This window comes from Capra hircus, chromosome 3 (genome assembly GCF_001704415.2).
Source record: "Capra hircus breed San Clemente chromosome 3, ASM170441v1, whole genome shotgun sequence".
NCBI classification, from domain to species: domain Eukaryota; kingdom Metazoa; phylum Chordata; class Mammalia; order Artiodactyla; family Bovidae; genus Capra; species Capra hircus.
This window is the reverse complement of record NC_030810.1, coordinates 40922625-40939910: the sequence shown is the minus strand read 5'-3', so window position 1 is coordinate 40939910 and position 17286 is coordinate 40922625. Positions and strand designations below refer to the sequence as shown.

The window sequence follows — 17286 nt, the reverse complement described above, 5'->3', positions numbered from 1 at the left end:
GACCAACCTAGGTAGTATATTCAAAAGCAGAGATATTACTTTGCCAACTAAGGTCCGTCTAGTCAAGGCTATGGTTTTTCCTGTGGTCATGTATGGGTGTGAGAATTGGACTGTGAAGAAAGCTGAGCGCCAAAGAATTGATACTTTTGAACTGCGGTGTTGGAGAAGACTCTTGAGAGTGCCTTGGACTGCAAGGAGATCCAGCCAGTCCATTCTGAAGGAGATCAGCCCTGGGATTTCTTTGGAAGGAATGATGCTAAAGCTGAAACTCCAGTACTTTGGCCACCTCATGCGAAGAGTTGACTCATTGGAAAAGACTCTTGATACTGGGAGGGATTGGGAGCAGGAGGAGAAGGGGACGACCCAGGATGAGATGGCTGGATGGCATCATGGACTCGATGGAAGTGAGTCTGAGTGAACTCCGGGAGTTGGTGATGGACAGGGAGGCCTGGCGTGCTGCGATTCATGGGGTCGCAAACAGTCGGACATGACTGAGCGACTGAACTGAACTGACACTCTTTTAACAGGTTCATGGCTCTTAGACATGGGTTCACTCCCTTTATCTGCTATCCAGGTCTTTTTAAAAGTTTTATTAGTTTTTTTTTGTTTTTAATTAAAAGACAAACACATGCTTTTAAGTTTTAATTATTTATTTATTTTTGACTGTGCCGGGTCCTCATTGCTTTGCTCAGGCTTCCTCTAGTTGTGGCAAGAGGGTTTCTCATTGCAGTGGCTTCCCTTGTGGAGCGCAGGCTTAGTAGTTTTGGTTCACGGGCTTAGCTGAACTAACTAAGTTCTGCGGCACATGAGATCTTCCTGGGCTGGGGAATGGAACCCATGTCCTCTGCATTGGCAGGCAGATTCTTATCCACTGTGTCACAAACGAAGTCCATGTGTTCATTTTTAATAATAATAAAAAAAGGAGTATATAGAATAAAAATTAGTGCTTCCAGCTTCAATTCCATTTCCGAAGACTCAGTGCAGACTTCCAACTCATGCGTGTCCACCACATGAAAGCCTAGAGAGCAAACTATAGGGTCTTAACTCTTTGTCTGCCTCTTTTTTTTCCTTCTTTCATTGGGTTTTTATCAGAACTGGGAGCCTCTGGTCTCTCTCTAGCCATCTCCCCTTACAAAGCCACCAGACCTAGGCTTGTTGAACGTTTAGAAAGTTTCTAAGTGAAGAGAAAAATCACCAAAGTACCTAAAGGCTGCTTAGTCTCTAAAACAATCTGTCTCTTAAACAATCTGTTCTGCCTCTAAAAGGAAAACCCTTCAGCCTTTCACATTAAACTGCTATGAACACCAAGTGTTTTTCCTTTATTCCAAGACTTTGGGGATGTGAAATGAAAAGAAGAAAAAATGTTCTCAGCTTTCTTCCCTTTTTTAGCCAACTGCTCTTAAGAAAGAGGGGAAAAATCATCAACTAAGATTATAGCAAAATATATACCCTAAAGTTTATCAACATAATGAATAGTTCTAATATTTATGCTCAGATTTCATTTTTGTGCTCCTTTCTTCACATAGTCCATCACTTATTCATATCTTTTGTACCTGGGATACAAAGGTAAAAAAGGCACAGTTCTTGCCCACAAGATGCTTATAGTCTAGTGGGAAAACAGGCAGGTCACCAGGTCCTGATGATGCAGTACATTAAATGCCACCAAAGATATTTAGATATATAATCAAATGTCCATATTGTGAAAAAAGATTTTACCTAAAGTTGAGTTTAAAGCAATACACAAAAGACCTCCAGAGGAAAGGTTGAGTAAAGGGATTCTAGGAGGTCAGTGGTCAGAAAAATCATCAGTCCCACTAGAACTGCTATAAAATATCGTCAATCTATGTGACTGCATACAAGGGCATAGATGTCTTTTAATTTTGTTTTTATTCAAACATAAAGGTAAGAGAATAAAATATTCCAATATGCTTATGTCAATTCTATTCACCCAAAACTCTGGCATTTTTGCCTGGGCATCCATAGCTCTTGTTTCGACCTCTTTTATATTAGTAATAGCATATTTCAGAGGCTCTGTGTTATGGGGGTTGTATGCATATCTGCCTCTCTCACTGGCATTCGAGTTTTAAGGCAAGAACAATGTGTTCCCCTCGTTTATAACCCTTACATCATGTAATCCCTAAGGAGGTTCTTAATAAATGTTTATTCAATATAAGCATTACCTGTTCACTAGTCTATATAAGGCCATTTGTATTTGACCAAACCAAACCAGCACAAACGACAGCCACATCAGCAACATGAAAAGGTTACTCACCAAGCAGTGGACAACACAGACGTTTTTGGGATTCTGCAGTAGCCAGTTATACATATTCCGACACACAGCAAAGAGGTTGTGCAGGCTGGGGGCCTGCCTGATGGGCCAACTGCATTCTGAGACCTAAAGGAACACAGCAGAAAGGAATGAATTTCCAAGCAACTCCCTCTCCAGGAGCAGGTATCACACCAAACAACTTCTGGAAATGACACTACATCCTCTTTCAACACAGCGGGAAGAGTTGGGAACAGGGTCCAAACACAGAAGAGTTTAGTCCTGTAATTTTTTTTTACTTTAAAAATACTGTTTCAGTAATTGGTATGAAAACACAGTTTGAAATACATTTTAAATTAAACTGGATGATTTAAACTACCTATTTGGATTTTTAAAACTTCTGTGGGGTTACACTGAATTTAACTTTTATTTAGTATAAAACGTTTTGATCTGCCTACTAGATGCTTAATTATAGGGTTACATTATAAATCCTGCACTATCCTTAATTTTATCCAAGCGGATAAAAGTGAAAACATGAAAAAGCGCTGCTGAGTAAGCCAAAGATAGGCTTTTTCAGGGGTCTTATTTCTTTCTTTTTTTTTTTCATAATTTATTTTTCTTCATTTTTATTTTTTTTAATTTTTTTATTTTTTAAATTTTAAAATCTTTAATTCTTACATGCGTTCCCAAACATGAACCCCCCTCCCACCTCCCTCCCCACAACATCTCTCTGGGTCATCCCCATGCACCAGCCCCAAGCAAGCTGCACCCTACGTCAGACATGGACTGGCGATTCAATTCTTACATGACAGTATACATGTTAGAATTCCCATTCTCCCAAATCATCCCACTCTCTCCCTCTCCCTCTGAGTCCAAAAGTCCGTTATACACATCTATGTCTTTTTTCCTGTCTTGCATACAGGGTCGTCATTGCCATCTTCCTAAATTCCATATATATGTGTTAGTATACTGTATTGGTGTTTTTCTTTCTGGCTTACTTCACTCTGTATAATCGGCTCCAGTTTCATCCATCTCATCAGAACTGATTCAAATGAATTCTTTTTAACGGCTAAGTAATGAAGGAACCCACAACTTAATGGGGGTGGTATCTGGCATTTTCATTCATTTAACACATGCAATCACTCAGCACATTATAGAACACTGACTACATCTGTAGAATTCTGCTTGGCTCTGATCTGAAAAATCATGTAAGATGGGTACTAATACGATTCCCATTTTGCAAAAGAGAAGACTGACTCTCAGAGGTTGTCTTATCTAAACTCATACCACTGGTTAGCACCAGGACTACAAGCAAGGTCTTCTGAATGTAAGTCACTCTGCTACAACAGTATACTGGCTGAAAGTGTTATTTGCCTCAGAATTCTAGGCATGAGTCTTGGTAGGAAAAACTTAGATTTAGGCAAACTCATGAAAACAGAGAAGCCTGGAGGCCTCCAGTTCATGGGGTGGCAAAGAGTCGGACATGACCGAGCTACTTTCACTTTCACAATGACCTCTCTGGGCTTTCCTGGTGGCTCAGATGGTAAAGGATCGGCATGTAATGCAGGAGACCTGGGTTTGATCCCCAGGTCAAGAAGATCCCCTGGAGGAGGGCATGGCAACCCACTCCAGTATTCTTACCTATGGAGAGCTCTATGGGCTGAGGAGAGTTGGACATGGCTCAATGACTAACACCTTCACTTTTCTTTAATAACCTCTCTAATCCTTTCTCCATAAAATATTGTGAATGCTAATCACCTATCTACCTCATAGGATTGTGGCTACTACATGAGATTGTATTTCAAAGGCTTAGCTCAGTATTTGACACACACAAAATGATCAACAAATACTGGCTATCACTATTATTATTATTATTTTATCAGGTAATTGTAGTGCAAATCCTTAAGGTCAGATAGAGCAAACTATGTTTGAAAAAAATCAAAAAAACCCTTTTGGGCAAAAGTTTAGACTGAAGGGTCAGATCATACAAGGCCTTGTTCAGAACTGAGAGAAATATTTAAGAAGGAAAGTGACTCTTATTAGATTTCAGTATGAAGAAAGGATATAGATGACAAAAGACACAGTCAGAGAGAACAGTCAGATGGCTGTAAGTGGAATCTAAGTAAGAAACGATAGTGGCTTAAGCTAGATGAGTGGTAGTGGGACACACAAAGACTTAAGGAATTCAAAAAATAGACAGGAAGTGGAATGCCTGTATACAAGACTTAGTGATCGATCGGAGGGTGGCAGTGCATGAGTGTAGACGGTGATGTGCAGGGGGAGGAGATAAAAATGACTGCCAGATTTCCAGCCTGAATGGCTGGATAAAAGGATGGGAGGTGCCATTATTAAGACTGGAATTCTGGTCAAAGGAACAGGCTTTTACAGATGTGTCATCAAAAAGTGCTCTGCAACACTAACAACACTGGTCTAAGAAAACCCAAACATCCCAAATTCTTTATATTTAATGGTAGGGAAGGAGAGGCAGGAATAATCTGTTTGGTTCACGCTTTTCTAGTAACCATATAGTAACTAGTCAAAATATAGGTGGGAAATTATCTGTGCTGTCTAGAGTTGACACCCAAAACCAAACAGAGTTTCTCTCTCTATGGATGCCAAAAATCCCATTCTTTTTGGTTATTTTGTAACTTTTTTTCCTGTAAAATGATTGTAGGTGGCATCGGGGGACCTGCCAGGTGGTTAATTATCTTAGACCTTTGGGAAAGACAGGTGCAATTCATTAAACAAAATAGATGAAATGCCTAACAAAGCTACCAAACAACCCAGGGTAGCCAGTGTTGAGCCTCTGTCAATTTAAACTCCATAAAGCTTGCCCCTTTCACCTAATATGATTTGGGGCTGTTTCTGGCCCATTCTTTATTCTCAAAGAGATTCCCCATTGATGTGTTCTCAAGGTATGGAAATAATGATTAAAAACAGAATAATTGGGAAGAAAAGATTTGCCATCAGAGGAATTGCAAAATGTATACTTATACAAGCTGCTTCCTATCTGTCTGCAATGTTTTTCCTTCCCTTGGAAAATTTCTATTCAGAATACAAAGCCCAAGTTCAAGCGTTCTCCTGTCTCTGACAGTTTCTCTTAACACTCACAGGCAGAAATGCTTAGTCATCCTGATCAGCACAGCAACATAGTGAAGCCCACAGGTTGGGCTTAGCTTTACAACTTACTACCTAATTAACCTTTGGCAAGTTGCTAACCTCTCCAAGACTTAAGTCTCTTGTGTGTGAAGTAAAACTGGGCATTACAAGGCAGTTGTAAGACTTAAAGAGCATGACATAAACACAGTAAGTGCCAGCTAACTGACAAGCCATATTCAAATTAACTATTTACATCTATCTCCCCATTTAGACACTAAGCTCCAGGAGAAGATAGACCATTTTTTGTTTTTGTAACCCAAGTACAGAGTCCACATGCTAGCCCAATGGTAGGCACTCAGTAGGCATTTGCTGAGTGAACAAATGAATGAAAGAACCAAGGAAGGAACCCCATATGGTAATCGCTTCTTATAACATGATTTATCTTTGTCTGTATGTAAAAGATCTTGAAGAAGCAATGTTGAATCAATTTTGTTGTATTTTTAGATTATGACTATGTAAAAATGTAGAAAATTTATTTTCTCAAACAGTATTCAGGCAGCATTTTTAAACCTCTTAGAAATTATATGTCACCCCTACAAATACGAAATGTCAGTATCTATAATGAGCCTCAGCTAAAAGCTGGCTAAATTGTTCTTAGCACAATACACCAATTGTTCAGAATCATTAAATCAATCAAGTAAATAATATTAATTTAAAGTACTCCATAATTACATATTTACTTGATATATAATTATACACCATTAGACAAACATACAATTAGAATTTTTTAAAAGCATGTGCTCTGTCTAAAGGGGAAAAACATTAAGGCAAAAAAAATTTTTTTCTTTTTAAACAAAATCAATCACTGCAAGAGGTTTTCGTAGCTTTGTGAGGTTCACAGCTTTGTACGATAAGCACAATCCTTGGGCAGGTGACACTTCATCATGCTGCCTCCAGTCTCTCTGAACCCCTCCCGTAGTAGCAGACAGCAGAGAACGCCATATGGATTACAGGCTCCATGATACCACCTGGAGGGAAAGGAGGCCAGAGCAGCACAGGGCTGAATGCTATTCGGTTTTCATCTTTCTGTCTCCCCAGGCAAGAGAGGAGATGACAGAAGCATCCCATTTGCTGAGCATAAGAGCAAAAGATGCTATAGAGAATCAGACTGAAGAGTCATATCCAGTGTTTTAAGAACCTGATTCCATTTTTGGAGGACAGAGGTACTTCAGGCAATTGCTTATTTGGCATTTTATTATTAGTAATGGTGATTATAGCTTCCCCTTACTGAAGGTTTACTCTAAGCCAGACACTGCTTCAAATGTATTCCTTATAGCACACCTACAGAAAAATATTCTAAGTATTTGAGATGGAAATCCTTATTGTCATCTCTACTTACTACAGGAGGATGAGTTTTAGATGACGTGAAGTGACTTACCCAAGAAGAGTTGAGATGTGACTCTAGGATAATTTTTGTGCACATCATATGAATTTCACCTCAGTAAAAAATAATAAAAATGTGTACACTGTCTGATGATTATTAACTACAGTTCCATACATTTCTGAGGCAGTTATGGCACCACATGGGGGCTTTTTTTTTACCAAGGTTAATAAGACAGTCAAGTCACTGAGGGCTGCAGAACTAGAATGTGGGACTTTCAGGTTCTCCGGCTCCCAGGCCAGGGGCATTTTTCTGCCCCATTATTTCCTACCCTTACACTGGTGCACAGCGACAGAGGAGAGATGAATATAAAGTCACTCCTCTGTGGCCAACTCCCCTCACCATCCAGAAAACCAGGAGAGAAACAACTAGGAGCTATGGTGACCTCTTTAGTGAGTTCTGGAAGGAGAAAGGAAAAATAGGTGACCTTCAAAAAAAATCACAAACCTTTTAAGAAACCCAACTTGATCATATATTTTCCTAAAATTAAATTATTTGCAAAGAGGAAGAAATTCTATAAGATTATACCATTTAGAAATGGTGGAAATAAAATAAGATTCTAAAAGAACCAGCTGGGTTTATCTTTTCTATGTTACTAGCTGGGCTCCTTCAGCTTACTCCTTCCTGGTTGCACAGAGGGAGAAGGAGGCTCAAAGGGGCACTTACATTTGCATTATCAGGATGTAAGAACTTTAGGGCAGCCTAGATTTGCTGGCCATTCATCCACTTTTCCATTTATTGCCAACAATAACACCAAGAAATGTGTAAAGCAGTGGTTCCTGAAACTCTAGGACATAGTTACAAAACTTCTGTGCAGAAATGGAACCAGTGCACGTACACATACACTCACTCAGAGTGAATGAGTACAGTGTATATTTGGGGGATGATGAAAAAGGTTTGGGTATAGATACTGGTGATGATTATACACTATTATGAGTGTGTTTAATGCTGCTGAATTGTACCCTTACAAATGTCTAAAATGGTATGTTTATGTTATATGTCTTCTATCATAATAAAGAAAAAATAGGAGTGAAAAATACATAGTTAAACTCTGAAGTCCATGCATGAATCAAAATATACAATGGATTCTTGTCTATTTAACTTAGATTCAGAACATCTGGTTTAGATGATGCATCTCACTGGTCTCCAAGACTCCACTGTCAAAAGCATGACTTTTATTTCCTCAAGGTGGATACTGGCTAAGAAAAGGCAAAAAATTGACATTCAACACCTCCTCTGCAGTCCTGAATAGGAATTCTAACACTATGAATGCAGAGCTATCGGCTATGCTTTGTTTTGAGTCAAATCCTCTGCTAAAACGGAAACTAAACACAGAGTCCTATTTTAATATTCTGCGGATGGGGTCACAAAGAGTCGGACACAGCTGAGCAACTAACACTTTCATACATATCTACATATGCAAATACTAAGAAACTGCTATTTAATTATTTCATATGATTCCTGTCAACCCATGTGGTTTCTAAGCATAAAAGTTAATCAAAATAAACAATGATGCCCCTCAGCAAAATAAAGTCATCCTAGAAACAGCCTGTCTCTGTCATCACCATCTTGATCTCCAAACACACATCACATAATAAAAAGGTAAAACAGCTGAGTTCAGGATTCAAGGTACAGAGACATAGACAGAGCTCCATTCATGTGAGCCCCTACACAAAAGTGGTCTTGTGTTTGGTCTCTTCCAACAGTGGTATCCAAGGAAGCCTTGGCCATCTACATTTAGTGAAATAAGACTTAATTGCAGACCTAGCCCTCCACTGGTCTGGAAGGAGAAGAAAATGATTTCAGTCCTTGAAGACAGGAAGAGGAGAACCAAGAACACGTTTCTAAGTCATGCAACAATGTGATGCAAATCAGCTTGTAGTGTTAGTGTTGGGAAGAGAAAGGATTAGGGAATTAGAAAGAGATACAGACCTATCAAAAGCAGAGCTATGCTGAAAATTCTAAGGCTGTGGGACTGTCTTCCTGAGATGCACCTGAGGGTTGAGTGAAGTCAGAGGGTCTAGTTCATTCGGTGGAGTTCTGGGACCATCTGTAAAGAGGGTAATGATGTAGTACAGTTCTGTCTTTTAGGGGAAAGAACTGGAATTGGCATGGAGAAATCCTCGGAAGAGTGGGGCTGTGGAATGGGTGGCCTGTCAGGGAGTGGGAGCAGCTCGTGGATGAGACAATGTGTCTCCCCTGGTGGGAGCATGGGTTCTCAGGACATGAAGAACAGTGAAAGATGAGCTAGAGAGCACAGAGGCCAGATCATGAAGAGACGGGTAAGACACCCTCTACAGTTTGCATGGAAACAAAATAACCCCACTCCTTTCACCTAGATGAGATTTACTCATGCTTTGGGGTCCAGCTCTCACTACTATCTCCCTTCACTAAACTTCCTCACTATGTATTGTAAATATTATTTCCATTTGTCTTGAGAACATCCTGGCTTCTTTCTCCAACTAGGCTGAGGTGCCTTGAGAACAAGAATCAAACTTTTATTCGATATCTACGTATTCAACAATACTTGGCACATTTGATCATCTGAGAAACCTTTCCTAGCCAGGCCAGGCATTACTCTAGGCAGCAAATAAAAAAACATGCTCTCTGCTCTTTGACCCGGATAACCACAATGGTGTGATCACTCACCTAGAGCCAGACCTCCTGGAGTCCGAAGTCAAGTGGGCCTTAGGAAGCATCACTACGAACAAAGCTTAGTGGAGGTGGTGGAATTCCAGCTGAGCTATTTCAAGTCCTAAAAGATGATACTGTTAAAGTGCTGCACTCAATACGCCAGCAAATTTGGAAAACTCAGCAGCGGCCACAGGACTGGAAAAGGTCAGTTTTCATTCCAATCCCAAAGAAAGGCAATGCCAAAGAATGCTCAAACTACTGCACAATTGCACTCATCTCACAGACTAGCAAAGTAATGCTCAAAATTCTCCAAGTGAGGCCTGAACCGAGGCATGAACCGAGAACTTCTGGATGTACAAGCCGGATTTAGAAAAGGCATAGGAGCCAGAGATCAAATTGCCAACGTCTGCTGGATCATCAAAAAAGCAAGAGAGTTCCAGAAAACCATCTACTTCTGCATTACTGACTATGCCAAAGCCTTTGACTGTGTAGACCACAACAAACTGTGGAAAATTCTTAGAGATGGGAATACTAAACCACCTTACCTACCTTCCTTCTGAGAAATCTGTATGCAGGTCAAGAGGCAGCAATTAGAACCAGACACGGAACAACAAACTGGTTCTAAATTGGGAAAGGAGTATGTCAAGGCTGTATATTGTCATCCTGCTTATTTAACTTCTATGCAGAATACATCATGTGAAATGCTGGGCTGGATGAAGCACAAGATGGAATCAAGATGGCTGGGGGAAATATCAATAACCTCAGATACGCAGATGATACCACCTTTATGGCAGAAAGTGAAGAGGAACTGAGAAGCCTCTTGATGAAAGTGAAAGAGGAGAGTGAAAGAGCTGGCTTAAAACTCAACATTCAGAAAATGAAGATCATGGCATGCAGTCCCATCACTTCATGGCAAATAGATGAGGAAACAGTGGAAACAGTGAGAGACTTTATTTTGGGGGGGGGCTCTAAAATCACTGCAGATGGTGACTGCAGCCATGAAATTAAAAGACTCTTGCTCCTTGGAAGAAAAGCTATGACAAACTTAGACAGCATATTAAAAAGCAGAGACATTACCTTGCCAACAAAGGACCATCTAGTCAAAGCTATGGTTTTTCCAGTAGTCATGTATGGATGTGAAAGCTGGACTATAAAGAAAGTTGAGTGCAAAAGAATTGATGCTCTTGAACTGTGGTGTTGGAGAAGACTCTTGAGAGTCCCTTGGAATGCAAGGAGATCCAACCAGTCCATCCTAAAGGAAATCAGTCCTAAATATTCATTGGAAGGACTGATGTTGAAGCTGAAACTCCAATACTTTGGCCACCTGATGCGAAGAACTGACTCACTGGAAAAGACCCTGATGCTGGAAGATTGAAGGCAGGGGGAGAAGGGGATGACAGAGGATGAGATGGTTGGATGGCATCACTGACTCGATGGACATGAGTTTGAGCAGGCTCTGGGAGTTGGTGATGGACAGGGAGGCCTGGCATGCTGCAGTCCATGGGGTTGCAAAGAGTAGGACATGACTGAGCGACTGAACTGAACTGCTCTTTGAGGGCAAGTGAGAACAGCCCAAGGCAGGTGTTCCACGTTCAGTTTCTGGTTCCTTTGGTAAGACTGCTAAGTCTGGTCACAAAATATGTGCTTATACTAATTGATGCCTTTCTTTAAATATCTTTATAGAGATTGCTTTTATAAATCATATATATATATATGCATAATCATATATGCATATATTAATATGCATGAATACTTCTATAGTGATATTATATCTTTATTTACTTCCAGAGGGAAAATTTTCCAGACTATCACAAATATTTCAAGATGAAATAAAATCTCTATGGAATATTATGCAGGATGTTTCATGGTCCTTCAATTATTAAAATAATAGTATTTTGTGTATAACTGAGTCACTTTGCTATAAAGCAGAGACTGGCACAACACTGCAAATCAACTATACTTCAATAAAAACAAAGAAGAAAGAAAATGATGGCACTGAGTTTTTAAACCGAAAAGATCAATTCATAAGATTTGTTGAATTAGAAATAAAATATCTACCCACATTTTTGTGGATGCTAATTTACTTGCTCTCAATAAGGTAATAGATGGAATGAGAGTTGGAAGGGCAGTTAATTATAGTGAAATTTTAAAGAGCTGCATTTAAAATCTGTTATAGAATAGGAATTAAGAGCAAACCACTTGAGAACAGTTTTGTCAGTGCTTCTTAGAGAGTGGTCCCCAGGGCAACAGCAGAAGGAGTATCCAGGAAGTTGTGAGCATAGCAACTTCTCATCACACCCCTCTGCTGAATGTTTAAAAGCCCTCTAAGAGATTCTGATGTACATTAAATCTTGAGAACCACTGGGTGACCTCTTGCCTTATTTGGATCTGAGAAAAGAGAATCCTTCACAAAATTCTCCCTTATCTTATTGAACATTAGGCTAGGAAGTGGTCTAAAAGAGCATACAGAATAATTTCCAGATTTTACAGATCAGGAAACTGAGGCCCAGAGATTATTAATGGCAACTAAAATTCGCAGCAAAATGCTTTCCGGCATCAAAACTGAGATCCTTGATGCAGAGTAAACACAGCCAGGTATTATTTTGCATATTTGAAATCAAGTTTCACTTTTACAGGACTTCCCTGGTGGCTCAGACAGTAAAGAATCCATCTGCAATGCAGGAGACATGGGTTCGATCTTTGGATTGGGAAGATCCCCTGGAGAAGGAAATGGCAACCCACTCCAGTATTCTTGCCTGGAGAAATCCATGGAGAGGAGCCTGGTGAGCTATAGTCCGTGGTGTCACAAAGAGTCGGACATGACCGAGTGACTAACACTTCACTTTCACAGGGTACAATGTGTAAAAAACCCTTTCTATTTATTCAGAAATCCAGATGCAGCTACAGAACCAATCATAGCTAAAGGCTAAGTTGAGATATTTGAAAGTGTTCCTGAGAGAGAAAAAGCCGTATTATTTTACTGAGTAAACCAAATTCAGTGGCCAGAAATATTAGACTTGGCATTAGATTCAAACCAAAGCCAGCTCTCATCACTCCTTAACCAGCCTGAAACTAGAACTCTTTCTCTGCCCAGTCCCAAAAGCTCCTTGAGAGGATAAATCAGTTTTCCAGGTAACACTCTCAGCCCAGAGAAATGGCTGTTACCCCACTTCTCTGTACCTCAGTTTCTCCATCTACTTCAGAGGACTGTTGAGGGAATTAATAATAGATTGCATGTAAAGTTCCTGGCACACTGCAAATGCTCTAAAAACATTGCTGCCAGTGTCACCACTATAAATATGAGCAATCGCATCACCAAACCCACAGTGTGGACTGTTTACGTGCTATACCTCACTTAGGAAAAATGTACCTCTACCAAAAGTCAGAAAGCCATTTCCATTAAAACTGGCATGTCTCTACTGGTCCCACCACACTGCTTCAACGTGATGCCAAAGCAGCAATAAGGAAGGGTGAAAGGCATCATTAGTGCTCCAATATAAGGGTCTCCAACTGCCCCGTGGAGCAGTCCAGTCTTCACTGAGCCACACAGCAACGTGCCTAACAACTGAGCAACCAGTCACAGCTGATTTGAGGCCCCCAAATAGCGGGTACCTCACTGACAGAGAAACTTTCCTGCAAACATCCTCACCCAAGGAAAAGCTTCAGAATATCTTATAGCAGCCTAATAAGAATTTTACAGATAGAGAAGTATAGATAGTACATAGTTTTTCAGCTCCATGTGCCTAGGGGCAAAGGCTTTGAGAATAGCTCTTCAAGGGTAAAATACCTTGTTACGTCTTTAACCTTGTGATCGGGTCTAAAATTCCTTACCCTGCTGTGAAACTTGGCAGTTCGATAAGACTTGGGCGACAGATTGTACACCGTGTAGTGGTCAAGATGTCTGGAATCCAGAAAGCTTCGAATATCGTCAACCTGATTCCTGAATCCTATGTCAACACTGTCCAGAGGAAACGACATCACTGGGAAGGTTAACATAGAGAGAAAATAGGTTAGACAGGCCTGCTGTCGCAATGGGCAGCAGCTGACAGCTGAGCCACCGAGCCGTTAATAAACGTGAGGGACTTACCAATAATTCTGGAGGTAACATAAGTGAAGTCTAAATCTCCCTTCGTGTAGCTAAAAGCAAGACAGGAAAGGGCATTCATTAAAATGATCCAAATATCCCAAGATCTCTTTCTCTCTCTCCCAGTCACCTGTGCATCATATCCCAGGACATTTCCATCCAGTAGCCATATTTTGATTTCCCTCAAGGCCATCTTCTCTCTACCAAGGAAGCATTGTTGACAGAAGACAACTCACACCCTCAGAAGCACACATCTACCCCTCCAAATGGGGCACCCCAAAATCCTCTGTAGATGCCACTTCATGAATAGAATCCATCTCAGAAGAGAAAACACTGCTAATTCATTAACACTGATTGTCTCAGCCTCTTCACCTACAGGAAAACAGTTCCCCTAAGTGTCAGCAGCAAGGGGGTAGAAGAGGAAGTGATGGAGGGAAAACAAAGAACCCTTTTTGGAGGCCTACAAGGTGCTGGTTGGAGACTGAAGGCAAAGTATAAAATTATATTTGAACAAAAATTAAAATGCTGATTAATATACCGGACTACACACATGGATTTCTGCTTTAAAACCACATTTTGTAACTAAATGGCAACCCACTCCAGTATTCTTGCCTGGAAAATCCCATGGACAGAGGAGCCTGGCGGGCTTCAGTCCATAGGGTCACAAAGAATCAGACACAACTGAAGCGATTTAGCATAGCACAGCACACTGTAACATAAAAGGACCCTAGAACTTCATAATTCCTAATACTAGAAAAGAATTCATATGGCCCGCTTGTAAAAGTTTCATACAGGGGAAGGGGAGGAAACTTCTCCCAGTAAATAAATTTTAAAGGGCTATTAAAATATAAAAACAAACTTCTGTTTTGAATACAATCCTTAAGTACTGCTTACTTGGATTGCATGTGATTATCTTACCTAATTCTTGAACCACTAAAGACATAAATCTTAGCAGAGTATAAAAGTAGAGCTCTGAGAGGTTAGTTAATGTGCCTTAGGTTAACAAGGGCAGGTACTGCGTTAGAATCCAGGATGATGGATTTGAAAGCCAGGGATGGCAACCACTATCCTCTAATGTACCAGTAAGCCAAGTCCTCCTAGCCTGTGCTTGTAGCTTCTCAAAGACTCAGTCAGATGACTTCAATGGCATTCCTCAATCAGACCCCATGCAGCTGCATCACAAAATTGATAGTCTTTGAGCCAGATAAGCAGTTGGCAGGTAACCAGATCCTCTGGGGGCACAAGGTCCATTAACGTAAAGGGAAGAAAGCACATACCTGGTAACAGATTGTATAACTCTGGAAGACGTGTCTTTGAGAGTGTCTTTCAAGTTGTCCTTTAGGTTGCTAAAGAGCCTCCCTGCCCCTCCTTTCACCATGTCAAAAAGACCTCCGCCATAGCTGGGCTCCATGTCTGGAGACGAGGCACCTGCCAACGGAAATCAGAAAAAGAGGTAAAAGCAGAAAAAGAGGTAATGGGTTTCCCAGGTGGCTCGATGGTCAAAACAAACAAAAAAAAATCTGCATGCCAATGCAAGAAATGCAGAAGAATGCAGGCTCAACCTCTGGGTCTGGAAGATCCCCTGGAGAAGGAAACGGCAACCCATTCCAGTACTCTTGCCTGGAGAATCCCATGGACGGAGGAGCCTGGTAGGCTACAGTCCATGGGGTTACAAAGAGTTGGACATGACTTAGCAACTAAGCGTGATGAACATGTGGCATGAATGAGGAATATCCCTTTATTATTAGAAGCTACCCTGTTCCCATTTGGGGAATGTTTCTTAACATAGCATAACTTAGCTTATCAAGATTGATACATGAAGGAAGTAGGAATCTGTGCAGAGGAAGCTAAAATAAACAACAGCCAGGCAGGTTGTACAGACCAGCAGGTATGAGCCGAGTCCCTCTCACCTGGGTTCTGGCCCAGCCCTGCTGCTATTCCTAACTGTAAGAACTTAGGAAGCCTTTCTAAGCCTCTTTCTTGCTGTCTATAAAATTGGGATAAAAATAATGCCTACTTCATCAGAAAACATTAAATGAGTGTATCTTAAGCTATTAGCATAGTACCTGCTATATTAAGGAGTCAACAGATTGCAGCTATACTATTTTTATGCTGCATCCTGAAATTCCTATGTTGATATTTTTTCATCTTTGTTCACTTTTCAACTCTATGATGACAAAGGGCAGGAATGGCATCTCTTATTTTTTTTTTAAAAAATGCAGTATTTGTTGTATACTTCAAAATATGTTAAGAGGATAGATCTCTGGATCTCAGGTATAGTAGAACACAGGACCTCACTTAGCTTACAGGAGCGAACCTCTGTAACTCTGACTCTGTTGCTAAGTTTCCCTTCATACCTCCCTCAGGACAGGGGGATGGAGGCACATCTGTGTTCCAACCTGATCAGTTATTTTAAGTGACAGGTAGATACATGCGTGTGGACAGTGGTTAAATGTGTCTGTGCAAAGTCTGCAGAGAAAATTTCAAAACAAACAAACAAAAGAAGACGGATCTCATGTTACAAAACAAAACAAAAAGCGAGCCACACAAAAGAACACGGGAAAGTTTTTGGAGGTTGCAGTAATAGTATCATGACTAAATGCATATATCTAAACTCATCAAGATGCATACATTAAATATGGTGATGTTTTATATATCAATAATACCTCAATAAACCTTAAAAATTAACTGCCAGAAAAAGGAAAGCTGGAGGAGGAATTTATAAATGAAAATGTCTTAAAAGACCAATCAACCACGTACAATGCATGGAACTTAATCCAAACAAACCATAAAAAGTTAATGACAATTCTCTACTGGTCCAGTGGTTGGGACTCTTGAGCTTCCACTGAAGCGGACACAGGTTGGAGCCCTCAGCAGAGCCAAAAAAATTACATACATAAATTAAAAGTTAATGACATTTATGGGCAATAAGGATTTGAACAATTAACTGGGTATTCAACATTAAGGATTTATTGTTAATTTTTAGGTAGAATAATGATATTGTAGTTATATTACATGTAGTCCTTATCTTCTAGAATACTGAAATATTTATAAATTTAAAATTGCAGTGCTTTATATTTTAAAAAACAAATAGAGAATAATAAAATATTCATGTAATAAAACCCTGAATTGTTAACATATATAGCACTATTTGCTAGGTATTATTTTAAACATCTTACCTATGCTCACTCATCCCAACAGCATACTTATGAGGTAGATATTATTATTATAATATTATTTTTCCATTTCATACATCAGAAAAACCAAGGCACAGAGGTTAAGCCACTTGTCTAAGCGTATATGGCTCATCGGCTAATAAGTCTTGGGCAGAGTTTGGGATTTGAGCCCTATGCAACCTGGACAAAAGTATCCCCCTTTCTTCTCCTAATACTATCTCGAATTTAATATTTATCATTCCAAATAATTTCTTTAAACTTTTCTTACATATGTAGGTATCCATAAGTAATACATTAATATTATTTTTCATGTTTTCAAACTGCATTCTCCTTAACACTTAGTATGGTCAGACTTTAACATTTTTACCAGCCTGGTGAATGAGACACATCTCCTTTTGGTCTTATTTGTGCTTTCCCTAATTATCAGAAGATGAGGTATCTTTTGTTGTGTTTACTGGCCAGGTAGTTGTTCTTTAAACCATACTTCACTATATCTACTAAACTCCTACGAGCTCTAGGAGTTCAAATACATACCTATAAATACATGCTGACTGTAATGTGCTTATCCCTTGATCACAAGAGCTTT

The 17286-nt window shown here is 39.9% G+C and overlaps 1 protein-coding gene across 3 annotated transcripts in view; it reads right to left on the bottom strand.

Annotated features, from left to right (window-relative positions):
• Window positions 1–17286, bottom strand: part of DNAJC6 (DnaJ heat shock protein family (Hsp40) member C6) — a 170729-nt gene that overhangs the window by 44403 nt on the left and 109040 nt on the right. For all 3 annotated transcript variants that reach the window (XM_018045207.1, XM_013962777.2, XM_005678307.2), the window contains exons 2-5: window positions 14802–14952; window positions 13528–13577; window positions 13272–13420; window positions 2273–2395 (exon numbers count right to left, since the gene is read on the bottom strand). In XM_018045207.1, the coding sequence (XP_017900696.1) occupies window positions 2273–2395; window positions 13272–13420; window positions 13528–13577; window positions 14802–14952 (473 nt within the window). The remainder of the gene's footprint in view (window positions 1–2272; window positions 2396–13271; window positions 13421–13527; window positions 13578–14801; window positions 14953–17286) is intronic.